A 26287-nucleotide genomic window follows, 5' to 3' on the forward strand; every position below is an offset into this window, starting at 1 on the left:
ATATGTTCAAACATTGTATACTAATTTTTTGTATAATTATCATTTTGTAGGGTTTGCAGTTGTCACAACACTACGCGACGATACTAGGCACTACAGTCGGATGTACGCAACTTTTGACTTTTCCTGTATTTCTTGTTATCTTAACAGAATTAATTTGTATAATAACCTTGTCTTTTGTAGTGTGTAATTGTCTATTATTGTTCTAATTTCTTTGTGCGAATTCTGATATATCTTGCAAAGACACAGTTAGTGTTTCCTTTTGGAGGTTTCTTTTGATGTAAATCTTGATTTGGCTAGCAGAATGTTTTATAAACATTTTGTTAAAGTTACCTAAATTACTTTAACTCTCACTCATTTAAATAATTGAAGTTACAATTGTACATTGACGTAATGTTTGGATGCATGGATTTGAAATTGAATTAAAATTATAAATACATGGATTTGTATTTGAATTCTATAGAATTCCAAATACATGGTTTGGCTAAATTGTAAGATAGAAATGGAATTCCAAATCAAATCCAAATTTATTGTTTGGATCACCTTAAGTAATGGATATAGATTTGGGCACCTTTAATTTAATTTCTAATCATTTCATGTAATAATGTGCTCGTAAATATTCTCAACATTTAAAAACATGCTAAAAATTATAAAAGTAAAAAAAAAAAAATCATGTATAACTAAAAATTAACTATAAGATCATGTTTTACCAAGGAAAGATAGTTTTCATTTTTCATGAAAATATCATAATGAAAAATTAAATAGTCTACATCAACTTCTCGAAACCTAGATGCAATGCCAAAAAACTAGAGCAAAAAATTACAAATAACGAAAAACTAAAAGTTCAATATCAGTTAAAATACTAAAGTCTCATGTATCATGTTGATCAAGATGATTTAACATATTGATGCTCACACCGGTGATACCAGACCAATATGATTTTACCATATGTATATGTTTTAACCGAATTAGGTATTTATGATTTTTTTTCTTTGACAACATGATAAAATCATATTCGTGGTATGTGGGATATGCCTAACAATTTCTTTATTTTTTATTTTTAATTTTAATGGAGGCCCATGCATTTTATTGTTTGCAGTTAAAATGACAATATAGTAAGGGGAAGGTCATTAATATAAAAACAATATAGCTTTATACATAAGAGCATCATAATAAATTTAATGTAAGTATAAAAAGAAATATACTCTTATTTTTTGTTTCAGAAGGATCTTAGATTTGGATTTGTATGGATTTGAAGAAAATATAATAGAAATTGTATTAAATTTTGTCTAAATTTACCTAAATTCAAATTTAAGACTCGAAATTCTTACTCTCAAACCAAAAATTAAAAGGATTAAACATTATATTTTATTTTTGCCACAATTTCTTTTGAGCTTAGTTATCATTTTATTCTAATTTTATTTTACACACTAAAGTATGTCATAATAATAATAATAATAATAATAATAATAATAATAATAATAACCGGATCTAAAGCAACTTTTGCCTTTTGGACCGAAAAATAAATTAAGAATCTATTTTTGAAGAACAAAACACAGTGAGGTCTGAGTGCCGTAGCCAAATGAGGGAGTTGTAGGATAGGGTGACCTGTGCCTAGGTGCCCGTGGGCGATGTAATCATTGCAAAGGGACAGAATTTATTAGCAAAGAAAGGCTCCGAGGAGCCAGAGTCCAGGATCCCCATGTTCCTCTATTCCTAGAATCTGTTCGCCTGCAGAGATTTTTTTTTTAATTTTTTCAAATATAAAAATATAAACCTTCTCCCCCACACCCTCTCCTTGTGTGTGTATATATATAATGGGTAATGCGTAGAAACCAGAAAACCACAAGCGTCAGTATAATGGCAGGTGGCTCCAAATTTTTTTGGGTTTCTCTCTTGCTCTTTTTATCCGCTGTCGTTGACAAATCAATTGGCAAAATCACGCCCAGGTTTCCTTCTTCTGTTATTCAACCCGAGAGATTCTCTCTTGCTGCGGAAAATAAAGATGAGCTATACGAAGCCAAATACTTTACCCAAACTCTGGATCACTTCAATTTCAATCCCCAGAGCTACCAAACCTTCCAACAGAGATACTTGATCAGCCACAAGCACTGGGGTGGCGCCGCCAATAACTCCCCCATCTTCGTCTACATGGGAAATGAAGGAGATATAGAGTGGTTTGCGCAGAACACTGGCTTTATGTTCGAAACCGCCCCCCATTTCAGAGCTCTTCTCGTATTCATTGAGGTAATACTTTCAATTTTTGTCATTCAAATTATATGCAATATTTAGAACTTTCTTCAATTTTCTGGGTATGCAAACAGAGAATGTGTACATAGATGCACAGCAAGGTTACAGAGCATGAGGGAGGAGATCACCGCCCATGTCCCCTTTTTCATTTATTTATTTGAATATGATATATATTCAGTGAGATTGGGATCCGCTTGACTCGTTCTTTTCCAACTGTGAATTGAAACTGCAGCATAGATACTACGGAAAATCAACTCCGTTTGGGGGCAATAAGGATGTAGCATACAGAAATGCAAGCACGCTTGGGTATCTGAGCTCGACGCAGGCATTGGCGGACTATGCCACTCTCATCATTGATCTCAAGAATAATTTAACAGCAACGGACTCTCCTGTGTTCGTCTTCGGAGGATCCTATGGAGGAAGTATGCATTTGTTCCCCCCATCAACAACAATTAATGAATGAAAGGAGAGATGGGAGTGATTCTGAATTTCTAATTGTGATTATGAGTATTAGTGATTGGTTGGTTTGTTTTTAATTGAGCAGTGCTGGCAGCGTGGTTTAGGCTGAAGTACCCACAAGTGACCATGGGAGCTCTGGCTTCTTCTGCCCCAATCCTCAATTTTGACAATATAACGTCTCCCAATTCCTTCAACACCATCATCACCAACGACTTTAGGGTCTCTCTCTCTCTCTCTCTCTCTCTCTCTCTCTCTCTCTCTCTCTCTCTCTGGAATTTGTGTTCTGGTCTCTTTCTGGGTTGAAGTACTAAAAAATTCAGTATATTTTTGGTGTGTGCTGCATGTGAAAAATTAGAGTGAGAGTGAGAATTGTTACAAAGTGATAAAAGGATCGTGGGAGCAGATTGAAAATGCGGTACAGCAAGCAGGGGGACTTGAGTTATTGCAAAAATCCTTTAGATTATGCAGGTAAGCACTTTTTTATTTAATCTTTTGTACTTAATTAGTTTTCAGTAACCGATTCTTCTGACACGCTTTGACCTTTCATCTCCTCTTATTTTATTTTTCTCCTAAAGAAATAATGTTAGTGCAAGTGATATAGAGGATTGGCTTGCCACAGCATATACTTACACTGCTATGACAGATTATCCTACTCCATCCAATTTCCTAAATCCTTTGCCAGCTTATCCAATAAAACAGGTATATGTACATTCATTCTTATTATGCACTAAACTCACCTCTCTCTCTCTCTCTCTCTCTCTCTCCCCCCCCAAAAAAAAAAGCTTTACATTTTCTTCTGGCACACTGAAATAAAAAAATTACCCACTCTTTTTTATTTCTTTTTTTATTTATTTTTTTTTGTAAAATAAAAAAATAACAAGTGATAAAGTAGTCTTCTAATATTTTAAAACATAAATTTAAGTATCATTAGTATTCTTTAAGCACAAATAATTTCTTCTTTTATAATTTTAATAATTGGTTTGTTAAATAAATTAATAGCAGCAAATGTGTTTTATTTTCTGCCTAATTTGTAGTAGTTAGTTAGTATGGTGTTAGTGGTAGTTTAACATGATGTTAGTGGTGCCTAAGAGTTGTTTAGCATGATGTTAGTGGTGCCTAGAAGTTGTTTAGCATGATGTTAGTGGTGCCTGGGAGTTGGTTAGCATGATGTTAGTAGTAGCATGATGTTAGTGATGCCTAGAAGTTGTTTAGCATGATGTTAGTGGTGCCTAGGAGTTATTTAGCATGATATTAGTGGTAACATGATGTTAGTGGTGCCTATTTTTGTGCTTATAACCGTTTGTTTTTAGCCTATATAATGGTCATTTCCTTGTCAATGAAGTAACAGAGTTTTCAATCCAACTTTGTTTCCCCTTGTTTTTAAATTTATCGTTTTCTTCTTCCATTTTACATCAGTGGTATCAGAGCCAAGTTAGAGTCCACAATGGCTTCTGAAACTTTTATGCAGCCAGCATGCTTTGATGGTTACTATGACCATTGGAGCATGCTCATGGAAAATTTTTTGAGGTCCAAAGATTATTGGAAAGTTGTTGTTTCTGGAGTAGTAGAACCAACAGTAGGTGTTGTGCTAACAGATGCACAGAAGGTGGAGCTTGTAGGGTAGAATTTGAAGGATTTCAAAGCAAAAAGTTATCTCTTCTAGGAAATTGATCGTTCCATCTTGGAAACCATTCTTTGTAAAGAAACTTCTTCCAAGCAGATCTAAGACTCTATGAAGAAGAAGTTTGAGGGGATAGCAAAGGTAAAAGGGCACAACTGCAAGCACTTTGAGGCGATTTCGAAACTTTACACATGAAGTCTGGAGAGTCGATGACAGGTTACTTCTCTAGGATGATGGCAATCGCAAATAAGATGAGAATCCATGACAACCAAGACAGATGTAACGACCCCAGATTTTTACCAAATTATATATATATATATATGTATGTATATATCTGTATATATTCTACAATAATATAGCATTACTTTGATACCCATAATACTATTCACTATAACATCTCGGACCCACAGTGGTACCTAGGATACCTGTTTATAAAACATACCATCTATGCAGCAGAAAACATAAAAATATTTTAACCTTATTTACAATACCAGAGTTTCAGTATTTCCCAAAATATACATATATATCTCCCAAAAATCCACAAGAACTCCTAGGGACTACTTAAAATACATCTCCTAATATAACACTTATCCTTCAGCTAGGGTACTAAAGTCCTTCTATCTCGGAGCTCACTCTGCACGTTAGTCTGGGTTTCCTGAAATGTTTGAATTTTTGGGGTGAGACACCTCTTAGTAAGACAGAATAAGTTACTACCAGTGTGTGGCAAATGAGTTTAACATACATAACATAACTCAACTATTATTTAAGCTGTAATTTAGATCTCAGCTGAATGTAAATACATACCATAACACAAACCTAGTCCATTTAAAATAAACTTTCTATTTGAACATACTTTTAGCTGTAATAGATAGTTCCCGTTCTTTGTAAAACTATATACGTACATATATATACATACATATATATATATATATATATATATATATATATAAAATTGTGAAAGCTTCCTTGGATGGATAAATGTAATAATGAATTAAACCCGCATGATCGGGTTGTGCAGCTTGTGGGCTGGACTTAAACCATGGCTGGCCTACCAAGTTAAGCCAAACTATAATATGTCTGTAGTATGATTGGCCAGTTCAGCCTGGTCTGGACTACTAGGGAGCTACTCTACTTTTCACTGAGGCACAATCGACTATCAATACCACACTCTATCTGAGATGTGTGGTTGCACTATCTATACCGTGTTAGCTATGGTGCTGTGCTTTGTAATATGCTCTAGTCCATCAGGGTTATGATACTGTATAATACTATGTATCACTATTTTACCATGATTCTGTATAAACTGTATATCATGATTCTGTAATAACTGTATAACATCATGGTTTTATAAAAGCTGTATATAATCACGGTTCTGCAAAAAGTTGTATATAATCATGGTTATGTTAAAAGTTGTATATAATCATGTTTCTGTAAAAAGTTGTATGTAATCATGGTTTTGTAAGAAGCTGTATAAAATTCTGAATTAAAATTCTATACTAAAACTTGTATTCCTCATGCCACACATTTTAGGGTAAAACTCAGAATACTATATCTATACGAGAAAACTGTATTTTACTACTATATGGGAAAATCATATTCTCTGCTGTATAATAATAATATATCATCTATAGGGTAATTCTAAAACCCAATTTATGAACTTTCACAAATATACAACACATGAAAAATCATAATATATACTCTAAATTTTATATTCTGTAATATCTAGAAAATCATAGCTAGGCTAAAATCCCATCAACACATGTTATACTTTAATTAATAACATTTCTAAAATATATTGGCTTAACTTATTCCCTTTACTTGATTATCGAGAGACCTGCTAAAATCTCTATACTCACACCTGCAGCGTTTAGAAGTCAAAAACCCTGAAATCGTGTATCCCTCAAAATAATGTCACATTCACATTTTCCTGGATCCACATACTCTATTTTATGAATGAAAATCCAAACAATTAAATATTATCACCCTTACCTCATCCCCTGAAGAAATGTGAAGAAATGCCTGCAGGAACCCTAAACCCATGCCTGTGGCGTTTACACCGAAACCCTATATTCCACAAACCCCAATTTATCAGTTCAACCCCATAATTATGTACATATTCACATTCCTAGACCTATTCACTCATTAAATCAATTAAACCACCAATCAACATCATGAACAACTTCCTTACCTCAGTTTTTGGGTGATGCCTGAGATCCTCCAAACATAATTCTACTCCGGTCAAATTGACGAGGATCGCCGCTAGGCTTTAAATACGGTGTCTAATCATCAATTAGGTGAGTTTAGGGTGAGAAAATGAGGAGGGAGAAAGAGAGTCTTCGCAGCTTAGAGAGAGAGGGAGAGGGTTTTGAATTTTTAAAAGAAAGATGACATGCAACCCTTATATAGTATTATGATCATAGAAAAAATTGTTGATGGTTTTTGTTGACTTTTCGAGTCTGATCCGTATTTCGATGCTGACAAACCACTAGTATCTTATGTGTGCATTTAGTTTGTGAATAGTTTTTCATTTCAGTACGAACATAAGATAATGAAAAGTGGAAGCCAAGATGGGACTTCAAGCGTACACACAACTTGGCATATGCCATGAAGAAAGAGAAAAAGACGAAGACATTTATTGTATTTGTATTGCATTTAATTTTTTTTATCTTTGGTCAATGCATGCATCTGCATGATATGGATTGTATGCTCAAATGGCTATAGAGTTACCTTAGGGATCACATTCGGTCGACCAATGTCAGATTTTTGAGTTTAACTCTCAATGACCATAGATTGACTTTAGGTCCCTAAACATCACATGAAAAATCCTCTATAACTTAGAAGTCATAATTATGTGAACAAGGGTGACTTTGAATAAAAATTTAGACTTAAATGCACAATCTTAATATGCTCAGTCGACCGAACCTAAACCTACATAGACTTTCGGTCGACCACTTTTAAAATGACCATGCACCGCACGGCCAACTGAATTGGCACTTGGGTAATTCCCAACACTTTGGTCGACCGAACTCATATTTGAAATTTGATCTGGTTAATCGAGCATCAAAATATGGTTGACCGAACCTACCCTGGTCGACCGAACCTCGAAGGGTTCAAAATTGCCTTAATATGGTCGACCAAAGCCTTAATTCAAAAATGCCACGGTCGACCGAACTTAGTGATATGGTCAACCGAACCTCAAATATGGTCGATCGAAACTCTCGGGTTGGATTTTTTTAAAAGCGCTAAAACATTATTAACTTTTAATTAAACTTTTCCAAAATACCAAGCGTATCCTTAACGGTCATAATTTTTGTAAAATCTATAAATACCCCTCATTTTCTTTGATTAGCAACTTTGATTAACTCTAAAATTCTCTCTAAACCTTTGTTAATCAAAGTTTCCCCAAACCAATTTTTATTGATAAAATCATTTCCTTAGGGCATATTTAGTATCAAAACTCTTCCACTCTCTTTTCACTTATTTATTTCAAAATTATTTTTAAAGGGAGTATTTTGTTTGGGCATTTGTTTTGTTTGTATTTATTGCACAAATATTCTTGAGCCTAAATTCCAATTTCGCCAAATGTTTTTCATTAGAAAAATCTTTGTTGGAGAACATATTTTTCATTTATATATATTCACATCTTTTATTTGTGCAAAAATTATTTAAAGATCAAAACAATAGATTTCTCCTTTTTTTTTTTTTTTTGAAATATATTGTAGGTGAAAATTTTGTATTAGGGTTTAAATATATTTAAGCACCCTTACTCTACTAAGCATAACTCATATCATGTTAGAGTGCATGTATTGAGCTATACTACTGTACATTATCTGGTTAGTATAGAAGCATTGTCTTTGTACACATATTTTATTGAATATCTATTGTATTCCCGATGTGTGGTCGGGAGAGGGAGACTAGCCTTGTGAATAGTCCCAAATTGGTTCAGACCCAGTTAGGAGAACTAGGAGATGCACCCTCCTGGGAATGTGTGCAAGGTGTTGGCTCCACCTGGTAAGTGATTTGGGGAATGTTTGTTTTAGAAGGACATTGTAAACGGTTTCTGCTCTACTCGTAAGTGAGCAGGTTTAGTGCAATCCTTGGGGGGTATGCCCAATGTGGGGATGTAGGCTAGTTTGACTGAACCTCGAGAAAAAATATCATGTGTCTCTCTCTCCCTATCTCATTTAAATTATTACACTTTAAATTTAGTATGTGTATTCCTATTTATTTACTATCATATTTGCACACATTTAAATTAAATAAGATATACTGTACACTTGTATGTCTGCTCTCACAGTTTAATTATTTTATATACACGTTTGTATTATAAAAGAGATATGATATGTGGTGAATTGACATAAATGTTTAATTTAGCCAAAATATTTTAAAACCCAATTCACTCCCTTTTTGGGATCACACCAATTCCAACAGTTTTCTTGAGCTCTCAAAAAATCATCGATGGTTTGGTCTTTAACCAAATCAGTTTTCACTATTTTACCCTTAACCCGACTGCAGTAGAAGTATAACTGTGGACGATTTTCTTGGGCTCTCCTAAAACCGTTGACAGTTTGGTCCTCACCAAACCATTTTCCTCTTTTATTCTATTTTTATTATCATTTCTATTTTTGGAGTTTCTACAACATATGTCACTATCATTGAGAAGATTCTTCGTTCGATAACAACAAAATTCTACTATGTTGTTTGTTTGTTTGAGGAATCTAAAGACACTGACATCATGTCCATTGATGAATTGCAAAGTTCTTTGTTGGTTCATGAGCATAAAATGAATCAGCAAGACAAGGAGGAGCAAGCGTTACAAGTCTCGACATCAAAAGTAGGAGGTTATGGACGAGGAAGAGGCAGAGGTAGAGGTGGCAATGATGGTAGACACTCAAATCAAAAATATGAAGATTCTGATTCTCAAGGGAGAGGAAAAGGCCATGACAACAACAACAATCATTCAATGCCTTCGAAGTCAAAGTCAACAGACAAATCAAGAATTGAATGCTCTAGGTGTCACAAGTTTGGCCACTACAAGTTAGAGTGTCCGTACTTATCTAAGGAGAGATGGTGGAAAGCAGTCCAATTTTGCTTAGAAGGAAGAAGAAGTGTCTTTGTTGATGGCTTGTCACTAAAGGAGGAAACCCGCAAGAAATTCTTGTGGTACTTAGACACTGGCTGCAGCAACCATATAAGTGGAGAGAAGTCTATATTCTCTGAATTGGATGAAGCTTTTTGTGATGTTGTGAAGTTCAGTGATGGCTTTAACATTCTCTTTGTTCTAGATTTGAGAACAAACTTACTCAGTGTTGGTCAGCTACAAGAAAAGGGATATGGAATCTTTATCAAAAATGGATTTTGTAGAATTGAAGACAAGAAGTTAGGCTTGATAGCTGAAGTCAACATGACAGTCAATCGAATGTTTCTGTTATGTCTCCATGACACTGATTGGGAGAGAAGGAAATGACTATGGCATTTTCGTTATGGGCATCTTAGCTTTGGTGGGTTGAAGACTTTACAATAGAAGAATATGGTGACAGATCTTCCTCAAATTACAGATCCTTCTAAAGTTTGTGAAGAATGCGTTGTTAGCAAACAACACCATAATTAATTCCCACAAGGGAAATCATGGAGGGCGAAGGCTACAATGGAACTTGTTCATTCTAACATTTGCGGGCCAATAATTCCATGCTCTAATAGAGGCAAGAGATATATACTTACTTTCGTTGATGACTTTAGTTGTAAAAGCTAGGTTTATTTTTTGTAAGAGAAGTCTGAAGCCCTTCTAGCCTTTAAAAGCTATAAAATGCTAGTTGAGAAAGAAGTTGGCATTCCCATAAAAATTCTTCGCACATATCGTGGTGTAGAATATAACTCACATGAATTTGCAAGTTTTTGTGAGACTTATGGAATCAAGAGGAAGCTTACAGCAACATATATGCCCCAACAAAATGACGTTTGTGAAAGGAAGAATCATACTATTCTAAATATGGTGCGAAATCTTTTAATAAGGAGTTGTATTCCAAAGAGCTTTTGGCCTAAAGCAGTTAACTGAAGCATTCATATATTGAATAGAAGTCCCACACTTACTATTCAAAATAAGACACCAGAGGAAGCATGGAGCAAACGGAAAGTAGCTATTGATGACTTTAGAATTTTTGGGTGTGTTGCATATGCCTATATTCTAGATCGGAAGAGGAAGAAGTTGGATGACAAGGGAGAAAAATGTTTTTTTTGTGTTAGTGATTAGTCAAAAGCTTATAAGCTTTACAATCCTAACACTAAGAAAATATTTATTAGTCGAGACGTTGTTTTTGATGAAGATCAAATTTGGGAATGGAGCAAAAATGTAGTTGGAGAGCCAATTCCCACTAGTTTTGATGGAGAAGATGGTGATGAAGCAATCCAGCTGTAACAACACCTTACTCCAAATACTGATGCATTTTAGAATCTTCAAAATGAAACTTATGCATCCTCTGAAGTCACTCCAACGGCACCAGAAGGGGCAGCTGAATCACATTCTCATTGCGTTCGAAGGAGGCCAGCATGGATGTTAGATTATGAGGTAACTAGAATTGATCAATCTGAAGACCAAATCACTCATTTTGTTCTATTTTCATATTGTGATCCTACAATGTTTGAAAGTGCTGTCAAAGAATCAAAATGGCGGAAGGCTATGGATGTTGAAATTGCAGCCATAAAAAAGAATGTCACTAGGGTGCTATCTTTCAGAAGGGCACAAAACAATTGGCATAAAGTGGGTTTATAAGACAAAGTTGAAGGAGAATGGTGAAGTAGACAAGTACAAGGCACACATGGTGGCCAAAGGCTATAAGCAAGAGTGCGGTGTTGATTATAAAGAAGTCTTTGCTCCAGTTGCAAGGTATGACACAATTAGATTGGTGATTGCATTAGCAGCTCAGAACTCATGGCCTATCTTTCATTTGGACGTGAAGTCGATGTTCCTCCATGGAGATTTGAAGGAACTGGTATTTATCGATCAACCTCCTGGTTATGTGAAATCTAGAAATGAGCATAAATTGTATAGATTAAAGAAGACTCTATATGAATTAAAACAAGCCCCGCGAGCTTGGTATAATGGTATAGAAACTTATTTTTTGAAGGAAGGATTTCAAAAATGTCCTTATGAACATACACTTTTCAGAAAAGTTGAGAATGGAGGGAAACTGCTCATTGTTTGCTTATATGTAGATGATCTAATATATACTAGAAGTAATACAACCATGCTTGGAAGCTTTAAGAAATCCATGATGGCTGAATTTGAAATGTTTGATCTAGGCATGATGCGTTACTTTCTTGGCATAGAAGTGTTGCAGTCTTCTATCGACATTCTTATTTCTCAAAAGAAATATGTGGGAGAATTCTTGGATAGGTTTCAGATGAAGGATTGTAATCTTGTGAATACACCATCTGAGTTTGGTTTGAAGCAAAACAAAGATGATAGAGGAAAGAAGGTTAACGGTACTCTTTACAGGCAGATTGTAGGGAGCTTAATGTATTTGACTTCAACAAGGCTTGATATAATGCATGCCATAAGTGTCATTAGTAGATACATGGAGTGTCCAACATAGATTCATTTTTTGGCTGCAAAAAGAATTCTTAGGTACTTGCAAGGTACTAAGGAGTTTGGGTTGTTCTTCAAAAAGGGAGAAAAGTTAGATTTGTTTGGCTTTACAGATAGTGATTATGTAGGAGATTCTGATGCTCGTAAAAGCACATTTGGTATGCTTTCGTGTTGGGAACATGAGTAGTTTCATGGTTATCAAAGAAGCAGCCAATTGTCACATTGTCAACCACTGAAGTTGAATTTATTGTAGCAACAACTTGTGCTTGTCAAGCTATTTGGCTGAAGAAGATTCTTCAGGAGCTGCAGTTCAAATAATATAGGCATACTCTTATTTACTGTGACAACAGTTCAACAATAAAGCTCTCAAAGAATCCTGTTCTATATGGTTGAAGCAAGCATATAGATGTGAAGTATCATTTTTTGAGAGATCTTACAAATGATGGAGTAATTAATTTGGTTTACTGTAGAAGTGAAGACCAGATTGCTAATATTCTAACAATGCCTCTCAAATTTCTAGCATTTCAGAAGCTCAGGGAGTTACTTGGTGTTTGCAGTTCAAAGGACTTTATCAGAGGGATGGCGTTCTAAAGTTTAAGTCTTATTAAACTAATGTTATGTATGAAACATCAGTTTAACAGAGGGTTTGTTGAATAAATTAATAGCAGCAAATGTGTTTTACTTTCTGCCTAGTTTGTAGGAGTTAGTTAGCATGATGTTAGTGATATCTACAAGTTGTTTAACATGATGTTAGTGATGCCTAAGAGTTGTTTAGCATGATATTAGTGGTGACATGAAGTTAGTGGTGCCTATAAGTTGTTTGGGACGATGTTATTCAGCATGATGTTAGTGGTGTCTAGGAGTTGGTTAGCATGATGTTAATGGTGCCTAGAAATTGTTTAACATGATGTTAGTGGTGCCTAAGAGTTGTTTAGCATGATGTTAGTTGTGCCTACTTTTGTGCTTGTAACCGTTTGTTTTTAGCTTATACAATAGTCATTTCCTTAACAATGAAGTAGCAGTAGAGTTTTCAATCCAACTTTGTTTCTCATTTTTTTTTTAAATTTATTGTTTTCTTCTTCCATTTTACATCATAGTTTGTTGGTAGTCTTATTTCACCAAAGGTTTTTTTTTTAATATATATTTTTAATTAAGAAAAATAACCAAGAGAGAGGGACAAAATAGTCATAAAAGAATAGAAATAGAGTTATATATAGGACGTCTGGGTGTGGTGACTGGCCTAACGGCATTGTTCCGAGGGTGTGCAGATGTGTAAAGCAATAGACGACTCAACGACCGGAAATGACATATTTGCCAAGGTGTGCGATGCGGCTAACATATACTATAACTACTCTGGAACTGCCACGTGTTATGATGTGAATGATCAGTCTGATCCCCATGGCCTCGGTGGATGGCAGTATCAGGTTTGGAATCTTACATTACTTCTATCGTCTCATCTCCTTTATTATTCTAAAAAGAGAAACCTTTAACTTGAAAAAGAAAATTATTTTTCATTTAGTCATTTTTTTATATAAGGACATCTATATATATTAGTTAACTATTAAAAGTGACCCCTGAATTCCAGAAATTTATCTCCCTTTGAAGTTACAGGGTTGGCTTTAAGGGGCGCGGGATTAGTTACGTGAACCGTAAAACGGACACGTGAAAATCCGGTGTGTAATCCAAAAAAAAAAAAAAAAACTATTAAAAGTGAATTGATATAATTTAAAAATATAAATATAAATTACTTTATGATATTTTAATTAAAAATTTTTACATAATATACTAACCATTACTTTTAAGAGATTTGGTATATTGATATTGAAATAAACTAAAATTAGCATGGTATAAAATAATGTTCGGAGCTTTTTAAATGAGAGAATAATCCCTGATCTCGCTATCAAAGTATCATTAGTTTAATTTGTTATTAGTTTTGGTATAGAAAAAAGTATTTAAAATTTTCATTTTAAATTATTATTGATTATACATGGTGAATTTGTATTTTAAATTTTAAAAAAATATTAAGCCCTCGAAAAATTTACACTAATTCTTTGCACAAATTGACTTATAAAATATGGGACAGTAACTAAGATGATGCAGATTGAGTCAAAATAATTTTAAATTTTTTAAAAATGTAGAGTTTACTCAAAAATCATTTAATTTATTGGGGACAATTTTATAAGATAGTTATTATAAAATCTAAGAATAAAATACTTAGTGAATTAAAAGAGTCATCGTGGGTCTAATCATGCCTTGGGTGGGCCCCATGGTGGCAACTTCATATATCATAAATTCATAATCAATTCGAAAGGCCTCTCTCTGAATCATTTCATAAGCTCCTCCACATTATCCTTCTACACATTTAATCATCCCCCAAAAAATTATTAACCTCATCCATCTACCATGGATCCACGCAGTATAGCCAATAAAGGCAATAGTAATTATAAATTCATAATAAACTCAAAAGGCCTTTATCTAAATCATTTCATAAGCTCCTCCACGTCATCCTTCTACACAGCTAATCATCCCCCAACAAATTATTGACCTCATCCATATACCATGGCTCCACGCTGTCTTGCCAAAGAAGGTAACAGTAATCATAAATTCATTATCAACTCAAAAGGCCTCTGTTCGAATCATTTCATAAGCTTCTCCACATCATCTTTCTACACGATTAATCATCCCCCAAAAAATTATTGACCTCATCCATCCACCATGGCTCCACGTGGTGTTACCAATAAAGGCAATAGTAATCATAAATTCATAATCAGCTCAAAAGGCCTCTTTCTGAATCATTTCATAAGCTCCTCCACGTCATCCTTCTGCACAGTTAATCATCCTCAAAAAACTTATTGACCTTATCCATCCACCATGGCTCCACGCGGTGTTGCCAATAAAGGCAATATTAATCATAAATTCATAATCAACTCAAAAAGCCTCTGTCTGAATCATTTCATAAGCTCCTTCACGTCATCCTTCTACACTGTTAATCATCCCCTCAAAAATTATTGACCTCATCCATCCACCATGGCTCCACGTGGTGTTGCCAATAAGGCAATAGTAATCATAAATTCATAATCAACTCAAAAGGCCTATGTCTGAATCATTTCATAAGCTCCTCCACGTCATCCTTCTACACAGTTAATCATCCTCAAAAAAATTATTGACCTCATCCATCCACCATGGCTCCATGGAATGTTGCCAACAATGGCAACAGTACTGGGTGGTAGGCTAGGCCAACTTTTTCTTAGCTTTTTCTCGAACGACAAAGCAATTCATAAGGCACTGTTCGTTAAATCAAATATATTCTAATATTTTTTTTTCTATGCACTATTATTTGAATTTATCCCCCCGTTTGATTTATCAAATGAAACTTGAAATAAAATTAAATGTTAGGAATTTTTTACATTCCTACATAGTGTGATGACATAATTATAATAAACATTTTTCTTGAAAGTCATTATAAATATAGAATTATATTAAAAAAAAAAATTCTATTAATAGTGGTTGTAATTATGTCACTAATTATGAGTCTGACTCACATAAGTCTAAGGGTTTAGATAAATCAAAGATAAGAAGAATTTACATGTCTTCCAAATATTAAAAATCTTTTATATTCATTAACATTAAATATTTAAAGAAAATAATTAATTTGTAATATGTATAAAATTTAGAAAATAAACGCATTAACATGTGGAGTAGAGGCATACTGTATAAATTTAATATTTTATGAAATGAGGTGCACCTAGGCATGAGGTGCTGATGTCGATTCATTTGAGCTACCGTAATAAAATAATTTCACAATTTCGAATTAGAAATCTGAAACCACCAAAACACTTACAATAATGAACGCATCAAAAAGAAAATCAAAGATTAGAATAGGCACAGTTGCCATTGAATCAATGTCTTGGCGAGCCAACAAATTACAGAATAGTTACTCAAACAAACAATATATATGGCAGCAACATGCCACAATGAACATCAAAGAAACCACATTGCCTTTGCCAAAGATTTCAAAGCACTAAATGCATAGACTTCAGCTCCCAAAGTAAAAAAGTTCTTTCAGGTTGAAAAGAAATAGAACGCTCCTTTTGTCGATGCTCAATAGAACACTACGCACAAAGTTGATCTACGAAGGAAAAGTGCAAACTAAGAATATGGAAGAGTTTACCAATCCAATGAATCCCAACATAAACTGTTGGAAAGTCATTTCCCAGTCCAAGACGGGTGGGAAACAAGCCATGAATAGTGCGGATGAGCTCCATACAAACAAATGGAGCAAACAAACAGATATGCCAACATAGATGACAAACATCTTTAGGAATAAAATTAAATCTATCATATCAATCTGTAATCCGTAATAGTTGCGTACTTTCATTATGGTATTCCTCTTTACTTGGGATGGAGATTGAGTCTGAGTAAACTACCCTTTTCCCTTCTCTCAAAACTATAGTTTGACTGGGAATTATTATACGTGGGCTGAGGTTAAGAAAGTCTTATTGTGGTTTACTTATCCCCACATCATGGGCTGCATACGCACAAGACCACAGCCATAAAACCATTAGTGTGATTGGCCTAATGCTGAAAGACTGGTATCACTAACCATCAAGGGCCTCAACTTTTTTTGGGTGACTAAGAAATCAAATAAACCAAGAAAAACAGTAAATGAAAAAAAAAGTAAAAATAAAACTAAGAGTCTTTAATCCCTCGAAATCAAGATTGTACTAGGATTAGCCATATCATCATCAATGGTTGCCTAGGATGACACTCCCAACCCCCAATTAAACCGCCATCACTACTTGGATTTTCCAAGTTCCAAACAGTACCATAAACAATGTAAGGGAAAGTGCTATACATGCATAAAATTATAAATATTAGTATAAAGCTGACGAGGGAGGGAGTCTCGCAGGCATGCACAGAGATGGTAATGCAGACGGATGGGAGTGACGAGAAGAGTATGTTTCCTGCCTATCAATCAGACTACAGTGAGGATGTAGAGTACTGTCGACTTTACTACGGAACCTATCCCCGACCTCATTGGATTACTACTGAATTTGGTGGCCATGTAACTCTCTCTCTCTCTCTCTCTCTCTCTCTCTCTCTCTCTCTCTCTCTCATAAATATATCCCAAGTAATAAGAGGGGTTGGTTTCCGTTTATGTGCACATATGTATGACAACATTTTTTAATTAGATTAGTATTGTCTGCATTAATTATATTTGGATGCTTTAAATACTCTAGCTTGCCTTTTTACAGAATATTGAGAGGGTCTTGAAAAGGTTTGGAAGCAACATTATTTTCTTTAACGGCTTAAGAGATCCTTGGAGTGGTGCAGGGTGAGTATACAATTAAATATGACTCTCTCTCTCTCTCTCTCTCTCTCTCTCTCTCTCTCATGTTATGTAATTTTCTTAATTCCGTATGAAATCATGCAGGGTGCTAAAGAACATATCCAAGAGCATAATTGCCATAGTTGCAAAAGAAGGTTAGTTACATCGTATCCCTCCTCCATCTTGAACTTTTTTGTTATTTTCCTTTTCTAGATCGATGCATTATAGTTCCCTTAAGCTCGACTTACTTATAGTAAGATAGTTTATCCCTCATTATAAAACCCTTTAGCCCTCTCCTTATACTGTTTTAAATTTAAAATTTCAAATGGGGTGATTCTTTGGTACGAAATGTATGTCTATACAATGGCAAAAATAATGAATATATGTTGTTAGAGCAAATTAATAAATTACAAAAAGTAGGTGGAGAACAACTAATGGACAATTTGATCTTTAGGGCATATAGAAATTGTTATTAAGTAGATGTTACCATCCTATGCAGAAAATTATTTAGATATAACAAATTTTTTTGCAAGAAAGCACTTGTTGTGTAAAGTGGTCTAAATGTCAATGCCAATGCGTAGCAGAAACAAACAAATCGAATCGGAACAAATAATGCAAGCAAGCAACGATGAATATGGAACTATCACTCACATAGTGCATAAAGGAAAGCAATAAAATCAAAGACACAAGAATTTATGTGGTTCAGCAATGTGCCTGCATCCATGGGAGCAAGCGGTTGATTTTTAGTATCAATTCGTCAAACTTATATTAAGGGTTACAAATATAGTTTATATATCAACCTTATGCGCACAGAACACTTAGAATACATCTAAAACACTGTTGTAACAAATCCCAGAGGAAAAACCTCCAAATCCCCCAATCTAGTGATCTCCAAATTCAAAAATTTGTAATATGAGCTGAATGAAACTATTGACAGTTTGATACCGAGAGTAAACCGTCACTCATACTTTCATCCAAACAGTCGATGGTTTCTTTTTACAACCATCTTACTTTTTTTTCGCTTTACCATGCTTTTCCGATGCATACATTCCACTTAATATGAGCCACATCTCCAACAATATCCGCCTTGGCCAATATTCACAGCTTAGGAGAAATATGAAAGCACAACTCGTTGCTCCACTTGAGATAGTAGATTCGGACTACCTCCTATGTAGCACCTTGAGACATTGATCAAGTCCAAGCAATGTTTGAACTTGTCCGCTGTGAAAAGCTTTTTCAACGTATTAGCTTCTTTCAGACGTGTGAACCTTCTTAAATAGAAGTTCACTTGAAGCAACCAATTCCCTGTTCTTGTGAGACCGCACATCAATGAGCTTTGTCCTTGCATGATACACCTGGTTCTTTGCCAACTGGTTCTTTGCCAAATGAATGACACTCTAACAATCACACTATAGCCGAACTCCACCTTACTGGACACCCAACTTCTTGACCAATCTGTTAAGCCACAATGCTTCCTTAGCAGCCTCAGCTACTACCATGTTCTCTGACTCAATAGTAGATAAGATAATGAGTGACACCACCATAGAACTCCAACAAATAGATCCTCCCACAAGGGTGAATACGTATCTCATGGTAGGCCTCTTGTCATCCAAGTCTCCTGCGTAGTCACCATCCACATACCTTATCGCTGATGGATTACTCTATTGTCTACTAAACATAATGTCATATCTGGTTGTACCGCTTAAGTACCTTAGAATCCACTTGAAAACATCCCACTATTGTCGACCTGGATTTGAAAAGAACTTGCTCACCACCCTGACAACTTGTGTTAGGTCTGAACTTGTACACGCCATGACATACATCAAACACCCTACAGCACCGACATAGGGGACCTTCGACATGTCATGAATGAACCTCATCGTCTGTCTTTGGGCACTAAGCGGTAGATCGTCTAAAATGACTCGCTAATGGTGTACTCACCGGTTTAACATTAGTCATGCTAAACCTCTCCAACACCTTCTCCACATAGCCACCCTGAGATAACCACAATCTCCCTACAGTTCTGTCCCTATGAATCTAAATGCAAAGAATCCTCTTGGTTGTACCCAAGTCTTTCATGTCAAACTCTTTACTCAACAAAGTCTTCAACTGATTATTCACCTCATTCATGTCTTTTGCAGTAATAAGTATTTCATTGACATAAAGCAATAGAAATTTGAGAGAACCAGCCTAAAAACCCCTCATATAGATGTAGTTTTCGTACTCACACCTCTTGTAGCCGATACAGATCATATAGGCGTCAAACCGTTTGTTCCACTGCCTCAAAGACTGCTTTAGCCTGTAAAGTGATTTCTTTATATTACAAACGAAATGCTCCCATCCAAGTTGGAAAAATCCTTCTAATTATGTCATGTAAATCAGCTCCTCCAAATCAACATGAAAGCTATCTTTACATCCATCTGCTCCATATACATGTTGTATTGCCCCACTAATCCCAACACTACCTTGATGGAAGTGTGTCTGACCACTGAGGATAAGATCTCATCATAATTAACTCCCTTCCTTTGCGAGTATCCCTTTGCTACCAACCGAGCCTTAAACTTCTCTTTCTCCTTTTCTAAAATTGTTTCTTTCTTCCTGTACACCCACTTCCTAGATGGATGCTCTACCAAGTCCCATGTTTTATTCTTATGCAGTGATTCAATCTCCACCACCATAACGCCCATCCAACTATTTTTCTCCTGGTCGTGCATTGCCTTCTCAAAGGTAGTAAGATCTTCACTGCTAGTGATAAGTGCATAAGACACAAGATCATCAAATCCATACCTAGGGGTTGGCCTGATGACGCGTTTGGGTCAGTCTACAGTTATACTACAATGTTGCTGGTCCCCCGAGCTAGAACTCTTTGCACTGTCATCTCTACCATGAGTCTCCAACTCCACTTGCATCACCTACTGATCTCTCGATTGAGCTAAAACTCCATGTATTTCTGTCCCGAGTCTCCAATTCTATCTACACAACATGCTCATTGCTGCAACAGTTTTCTGGCACTTGTTTCTCTCCTTCTTTCTTGAGTAGGCTGCAACATGACTTTCTCATTAACAACCATGTCTCTACTGGTCACCACTTTTTTTTTGCCACCGGATCCAAAAGTTTGAACCCTTTCACATTTTTTTGATATTCCAAAAAGATGCATCGTCTAGACTTCACCTCAAGCTTTGATCTCTCTTTACACTATGATGTTAGCTTTGCTGTAATTCCAAGAGGGGGGGGTGAATTGGTATTTTTAAAAATGAATCCCCTAGGTCAATCAACCTGCAGTAGTATTACACAAACCTAAGGTCAATCTAGTGCTAATAAAATAAATCAATGTATATATTCAGCAGAAATTAAACTTTACGAGTAAACTAATTAAGCATGCACAATAAAGTAATAAAAGAGAGATAACACTAGATATGTTATCGAGGTTTGGAAACAGTGCTTACATCCCCACCTTCACTCACGAGCACAAGTATTACATTAAGGCTCACTTAACGGGTGGAGCAGCACCTAATTACAATCAGGTCAATTAGTACAGGGTTGACTTCAACCTTTACAATCAATCCTTTCGAACTGGATTACCACCTCTTCAGGCTATGCGTGGAATGCAATTAGATTTTATTACAAGATGCGTACAAGCAATATGCTTCTCAATAAAGTAGATTTGCACTAGTAATAATCAACACACTACTGTATGATAAGATATGATAAGTTCAATATAGTTTTAATATCTACTCTAAAAAATTAGTGCAAATATAGCAATCAGTACGTGAGAGTGTATGTGTTAGGATCTTTGTGTCAAGATACTAATATCAATCTCAATGCAGCAACAAAGATCTTCACAATACAAGCTAATATTTCAAAAATATTTTTCTCAAAAATAGGCACAAGAGATATTTGAAAATAGTTTGTAAAAATTTATTTCGTAAATAAAAAACAATACTAGCTCTTGAGTATTGCAATGATAATGCAAAACTCACAAGCTCTAAGGAGTTTTCCCAAGGAAGACTTATTGATAAAGTCTCCAAGAAAAACTCTTAGCTTACTCTCAAATAAAAATATTTCTCAATCAACTAGAACAAATGAGAGTGTAAGCTTAATGAGAAAATCACAAGAACACTCTTACTTAGCAAGATTTTCAATAAGGATAAGTAAGAATGGAAGTAGGGTGCTTGAATATGAAAAATGAGATTTTTGAATTTCCGAGAAAATTTGCAAATTGTGTTTGCTAATCTTGCCCTAATACATGCAAATGAGGGGGTATATATAGACACCCCTGAAATTATAATCGTTGGAACCTATCTGGCATTTTTGGAAAAGTTTAAATAGGGTCAATAAAGATTAACAACATTTTAACCTCTATAAAATCCGAGCAACCCAAGAGGGTTGAGTGACCATTTTTATGGTTCGCTCGACCGAGTTGCCCAGTTCGGTCGACCAGGATGAATTTGAACTGGGAAGATGGTTGATCAGACTTAAGGCAATTTTTAGAACCTCCGAGTGTCGGTCAACCAGGTTGAGTTTGGTTGACCGAACATGGATGTTCGGTTAAGCAGGTCAATTTTATACTAAAATTTCGGTCGACTAGACCATTGGGATTTCCCACGTGTCTATTTGGTCGACCAAGGCGATGCTACTTATTTTGGGGTCAGTTGATCGAAGGGTCAAACCATTGACCTTGGGGAGGTTTGGTCGATCGAAGTGTATATAGTGTTGGGGTTTGGTCGACTAAACAAGCCAACTTTGTGCATTTCGATCCTATTCTTCTTATAAAATTGTCCCTATTCACATGATAGTTAAATCTAAGATTATGGGAGACTTTTTCATGTATAATTGTAGGTCTTATAGTCAACGTAAGGCCTTTGAGCTTATCTATCCTATCATGCATGCAATGCATTAATTATTACAGACCTTTAATCTTTAATTATTACAGACCTTTGATCTTTAATTATTACAGACCCAAATAAATCTTAATTAACTTACAACAAATAAATGTATTGGGTCTCTAGCTTCTTCACGTCCATGTGCATCATATTGAAACCTCCAATTGATCCTGCACACAAATTCATTAATCATTAAATACCTGAACATTTGTCACAATCAAGACAGGGTATGACCTATCAAGTCAACACACGCTGCTCGTAAAACTCTCTTAAACTCGAGTTTGTGTACTCAGTGCCATTGTCTGACCTGAGGCACTTAATCTTTCTCCTCATCTGGTTTTTCACCTCAGCTTTCCACAATTTAAACTTGGAAAATGTCTCTGACTTGTGCAATATGAAGTACACCCAAACCTTTAGTGAATAATCATTAAAGAAACTCACGAAGTGCACATGCCCCCTCATGATGCCACTCTCACTAGTCCCCAAACATCCAAGTGAAAGTAGTCAAGTATTCCCTTCGTTTTGTGCATGGCTTCCATGATATGAACCCTATTCTGCTTCCCAAGCACACAGTACTTGTAGAAATCCAACTTACATGATTTGACCCCCTTCAAAATATTTCTCTTGTGAAGTTCCTTCATTCCACGCTCACTTATATTCCCTAGCCGCATATGCCACAAAATAGTACTATTAGACTTAGACTCTGCAAATGTAGTTCCACCTACAACCGTAGTACCCTGCAATGTATAAATATTCGCTGGTACTTTTAGCCCCTTTATCACAAAAAGAACACCCTTGCTCACCCTCATTACTCCACCTTCAGACTTGTAACTAAACCCATTACAATCTAAGGTGTCTAATGAAATCATATTCTTTCTCAACTCTAGTGTCTGCCTAACATCACATAACATCCTCACTACACCATCATAAATCTTGATTCTGATATTCCCCATCCCGACAACTTTGCAGGTAGCATCGTTTCCTATCAAAACGGAACCAGAACTCACGAATCTGTAAGTGTTGAACCAGTCTTTGTTGGGTGTCATATGATAAGAGCGTGTCGAGTCTAAGATCCAAGAATCTGTGAACTCATCTGACCCAGATGAAATTGAGAGCATATCCCCATCACCACTCCTAGAGTCTCCTTCTTCCACTACATTCGTTGTGCTTGATGAACCTTCTTTGTTTTTAGCATTCCCTTTCTTTCTCTCCAGACAATCGGATTTTATGTGCCCCTTTTCATGGAATTGGAATGAGCCCTATTGTTACTCTATCCATCCCGAAACTTGCTCCTCCCACGATCCTAGTTCCCTTTCGCCACGAGCCCTTCACCTTGAGTATTTTCATTACTAACCTTCTTCCTTTGAAGGAACCTAAATAGGGCACTCATGATATCCTCCAATTCTAGATTCTTTTTCCAACATGTCAGAGTCGTAAGCAAATTCTCATACGTAGGAGACGTACGTAAGGAATTCAGTAGCATCAGCGCTTTGTCTTCATCCTCGAACTTCACATCAACTTGCTTTTGATCACTGATGATTTGATTAAATATGTTGATGTGTTGCTTCAGGTCTGAACCCTCTGTCATCTTAAGCCCATAGAGTATTTTCTTAAGATACAACTTGTTTGATAAAGGCTTGAACATGTACCGACTCTCCAGTTTCAGTCAAAATGCCGCCAGTGATTCCTCATTCATTGTGTGATACATCATGCGATCTTCCAGACAAAGCTTGCTAGTAGCCACATCTTTCGCTTCCAACTCGTGTCATTCATGCCTTCCGAATATTTGTCATATAGTGTCTTCACCATACCTTGCTACATCAACACATCCTTAAACCTCCTCTGCCAAAGTCTAAAATTTTCAATGCCATCGAATTTACCATTATCAAACTTTGCTGAAGAAATCCCAGCCATTGCAACCAACAACTCTAATACCAATTTGTTGTACAAAGTGGCCTGAATACCAATGGCAATGCACATCAGAAACCAACAAATTGGGTCAGAACAAGTAATGCAAGCAACCAACGATAAATGTACGGAACAATCACTCACAAATAGAATAAAGGAAAACAATAAAATCAAATACACAAGAATTTATGTGGTTCAGCAATGTGCTTACGTCGATGGGATCAAGCGGCTGATTTTCACTATCAATTCGTTAAGCTTACATCAAAGGTTACAAATATAGTGTATATATCAACCCTACGTGCACAGAAGACTTAGGATACATCTAAAACAATTCTGTAGTAAATCCCGAAGGAAAAACCTATAAATCCCTCAATCTATTGATCTCCAAATTCAAAAATCTGTGATCTGCACCGAACGAAACCATCGGCGGTTTAATATCGAGCATTGTTACTTCTATAGAATGGAAACGCCGATGGTTGATACCGAGAGAAAATTGTCACTCATACCGTCGATCAAACACTCAACGATTTCTTCTTATAACTAGTTTTGTTGTTTTTTATTTCACTATACTTTCCCAGTGCATACGTTCCGCTCAATATGAACCTCATCTCCAACAACACTTATAATATAAGGAAGCAAAAACAACTATAATTTTGTAGATATACTTATTTCTCCTACCAAATTGAGTTCAATGTACTTTTAGGATAACCAAAAATAATATAGTAAGAATAGGCTAACTCTAGGCCCACTTGAAAGGCCCAAAACATAAATATATAATAGCAAAATGACGGGTATATGTTTCTTAACTTTCTCATTTAAATGGTAGAATTTTTAAAATAAAATAAAATAAAGTGACGATTAATCAAAATCAAAAATCAAAAAGATAAATTTAAAGAAAAATGAAAAAACCCACAATTAGCATATGTGTCACCCCTGCTCCAATTTTTATACATAAATAGATATATTGCATTTTAAAAAGAATAAGAGTTTGTTTATATGTGCACATATGTAATTTGATTTATATTAATATATTCAAAAAATTATGATAGAAATTTTATCTTAAATCATTTGTGTTCCAAGCAAGACTATAAAGACTATAATAAATATTCCTAGTTATATATAAATTGAGGGATTGATTGATTTGATATATAAACTAGGGGCGCACCACGTGGACCTGAGATTCTCAACTAAAGAAGATCCTAAGTGGCTCCAGGATGTGAGGAAACAAGAGATCAGCCTCATTGCCAAGTGGCTCTCTAAATACTATGATGACTTGGGCCGCCGCCTGCCTTGACCCCACTCCCTGATGCTCCCTTCTGGCTTTTGTTCATCGCCTATTCAGCTGTACAAAATGTTGACCATCACAAATAAAAGATTGTAAATAAAGAGGAGAGGAGTTTGTGGGCCCATCTGTCCTATTCTCTTCTTCTTTCCCGTGATGATCACCTACCTGTAATAATATGGTTCTTCAAACTTAGCAATTTGAAATTTTTATTTTTGTTTATTTTTTACTTTTTGCTCAGTAAAAATAAATATATATTGATCAAAATATTATATACAGAGTTCATTGGACATACCCAGAAAAAAGGAAAAAATACAAGTCCCTATCTAAGTAATTGTAGTTAGTTCAAGTTACACAGTCTTCCTAATAAAGTAACAAAGGTCTTGAAACAAACAGTATAAAAGCGAGGGCAATTTAAACATTATACAAGTTAAATTTGTCATAAACTATTCCGAATGTATACCTTTGAATCATTTCAAGTAGTTCTGAGCGAAAAATTATTTTCCCTTCAAGCTTGCATTTGTTGCGGGTGTGCCATATGAAGTAAATCATGGCAATCGAACAAACCTTCTTCCCAACTGTCTGTATCCCAGTGCTTTTGACCTCCTCATGAATATTATGTGGTTCTATGATTTTGTGCCATATAATTATTTTACTTCATATGATAGGTTGTACATTTTAATGCTTTTAAAAATTTTAATTAGCATGATGCAAAAAAATTTAAAATTTGTTTTCTAGTCTTATAATTGTAATGGATTTATAATCCTCTTGTAATTGCCTATTATTGTACTATTATTGTTCTAATTTTCTGGTGATGGTGGTTTGAATTCTGATTCATCTCGCAATATCTTTGCAATTAGTATTTTCTTTTAGAGATTTCTTTTTATGTAAATATTGATTTTTCCAGCAGAATATATTATAAAATGTTGTTAAAATAAACTAAATTACATTAACTCTCACTCATTTAAATAAT

General features: G+C 35.3%; 1 protein-coding gene across 1 annotated transcript; it reads left to right on the plus strand.

Annotated features, from left to right (window-relative positions):
- Positions 1-1857: 1857 nt before the first annotated feature.
- On the plus strand, positions 1858-25372 carry LOC131148611 (uncharacterized). Its single transcript, XM_058098447.1, has 10 exons — positions 1858-2244; positions 2480-2669; positions 2792-2925; positions 3062-3174; positions 3282-3405; positions 13181-13336; positions 16822-16977; positions 17168-17247; positions 17347-17396; positions 25190-25372. The coding sequence occupies exons 1-10, from the start codon at positions 1858-1860 to the stop codon at positions 25324-25326; spliced, it is 1527 nt and encodes a 508-aa protein (XP_057954430.1). The 3' UTR covers positions 25327-25372.
- Positions 25373-26287: the final 915 nt, after the last annotated feature.

This window comes from Malania oleifera, chromosome 1, assembly GCF_029873635.1.
Source record: "Malania oleifera isolate guangnan ecotype guangnan chromosome 1, ASM2987363v1, whole genome shotgun sequence".
Lineage (NCBI taxonomy): Eukaryota > Viridiplantae > Streptophyta > Magnoliopsida > Santalales > Ximeniaceae > Malania > Malania oleifera.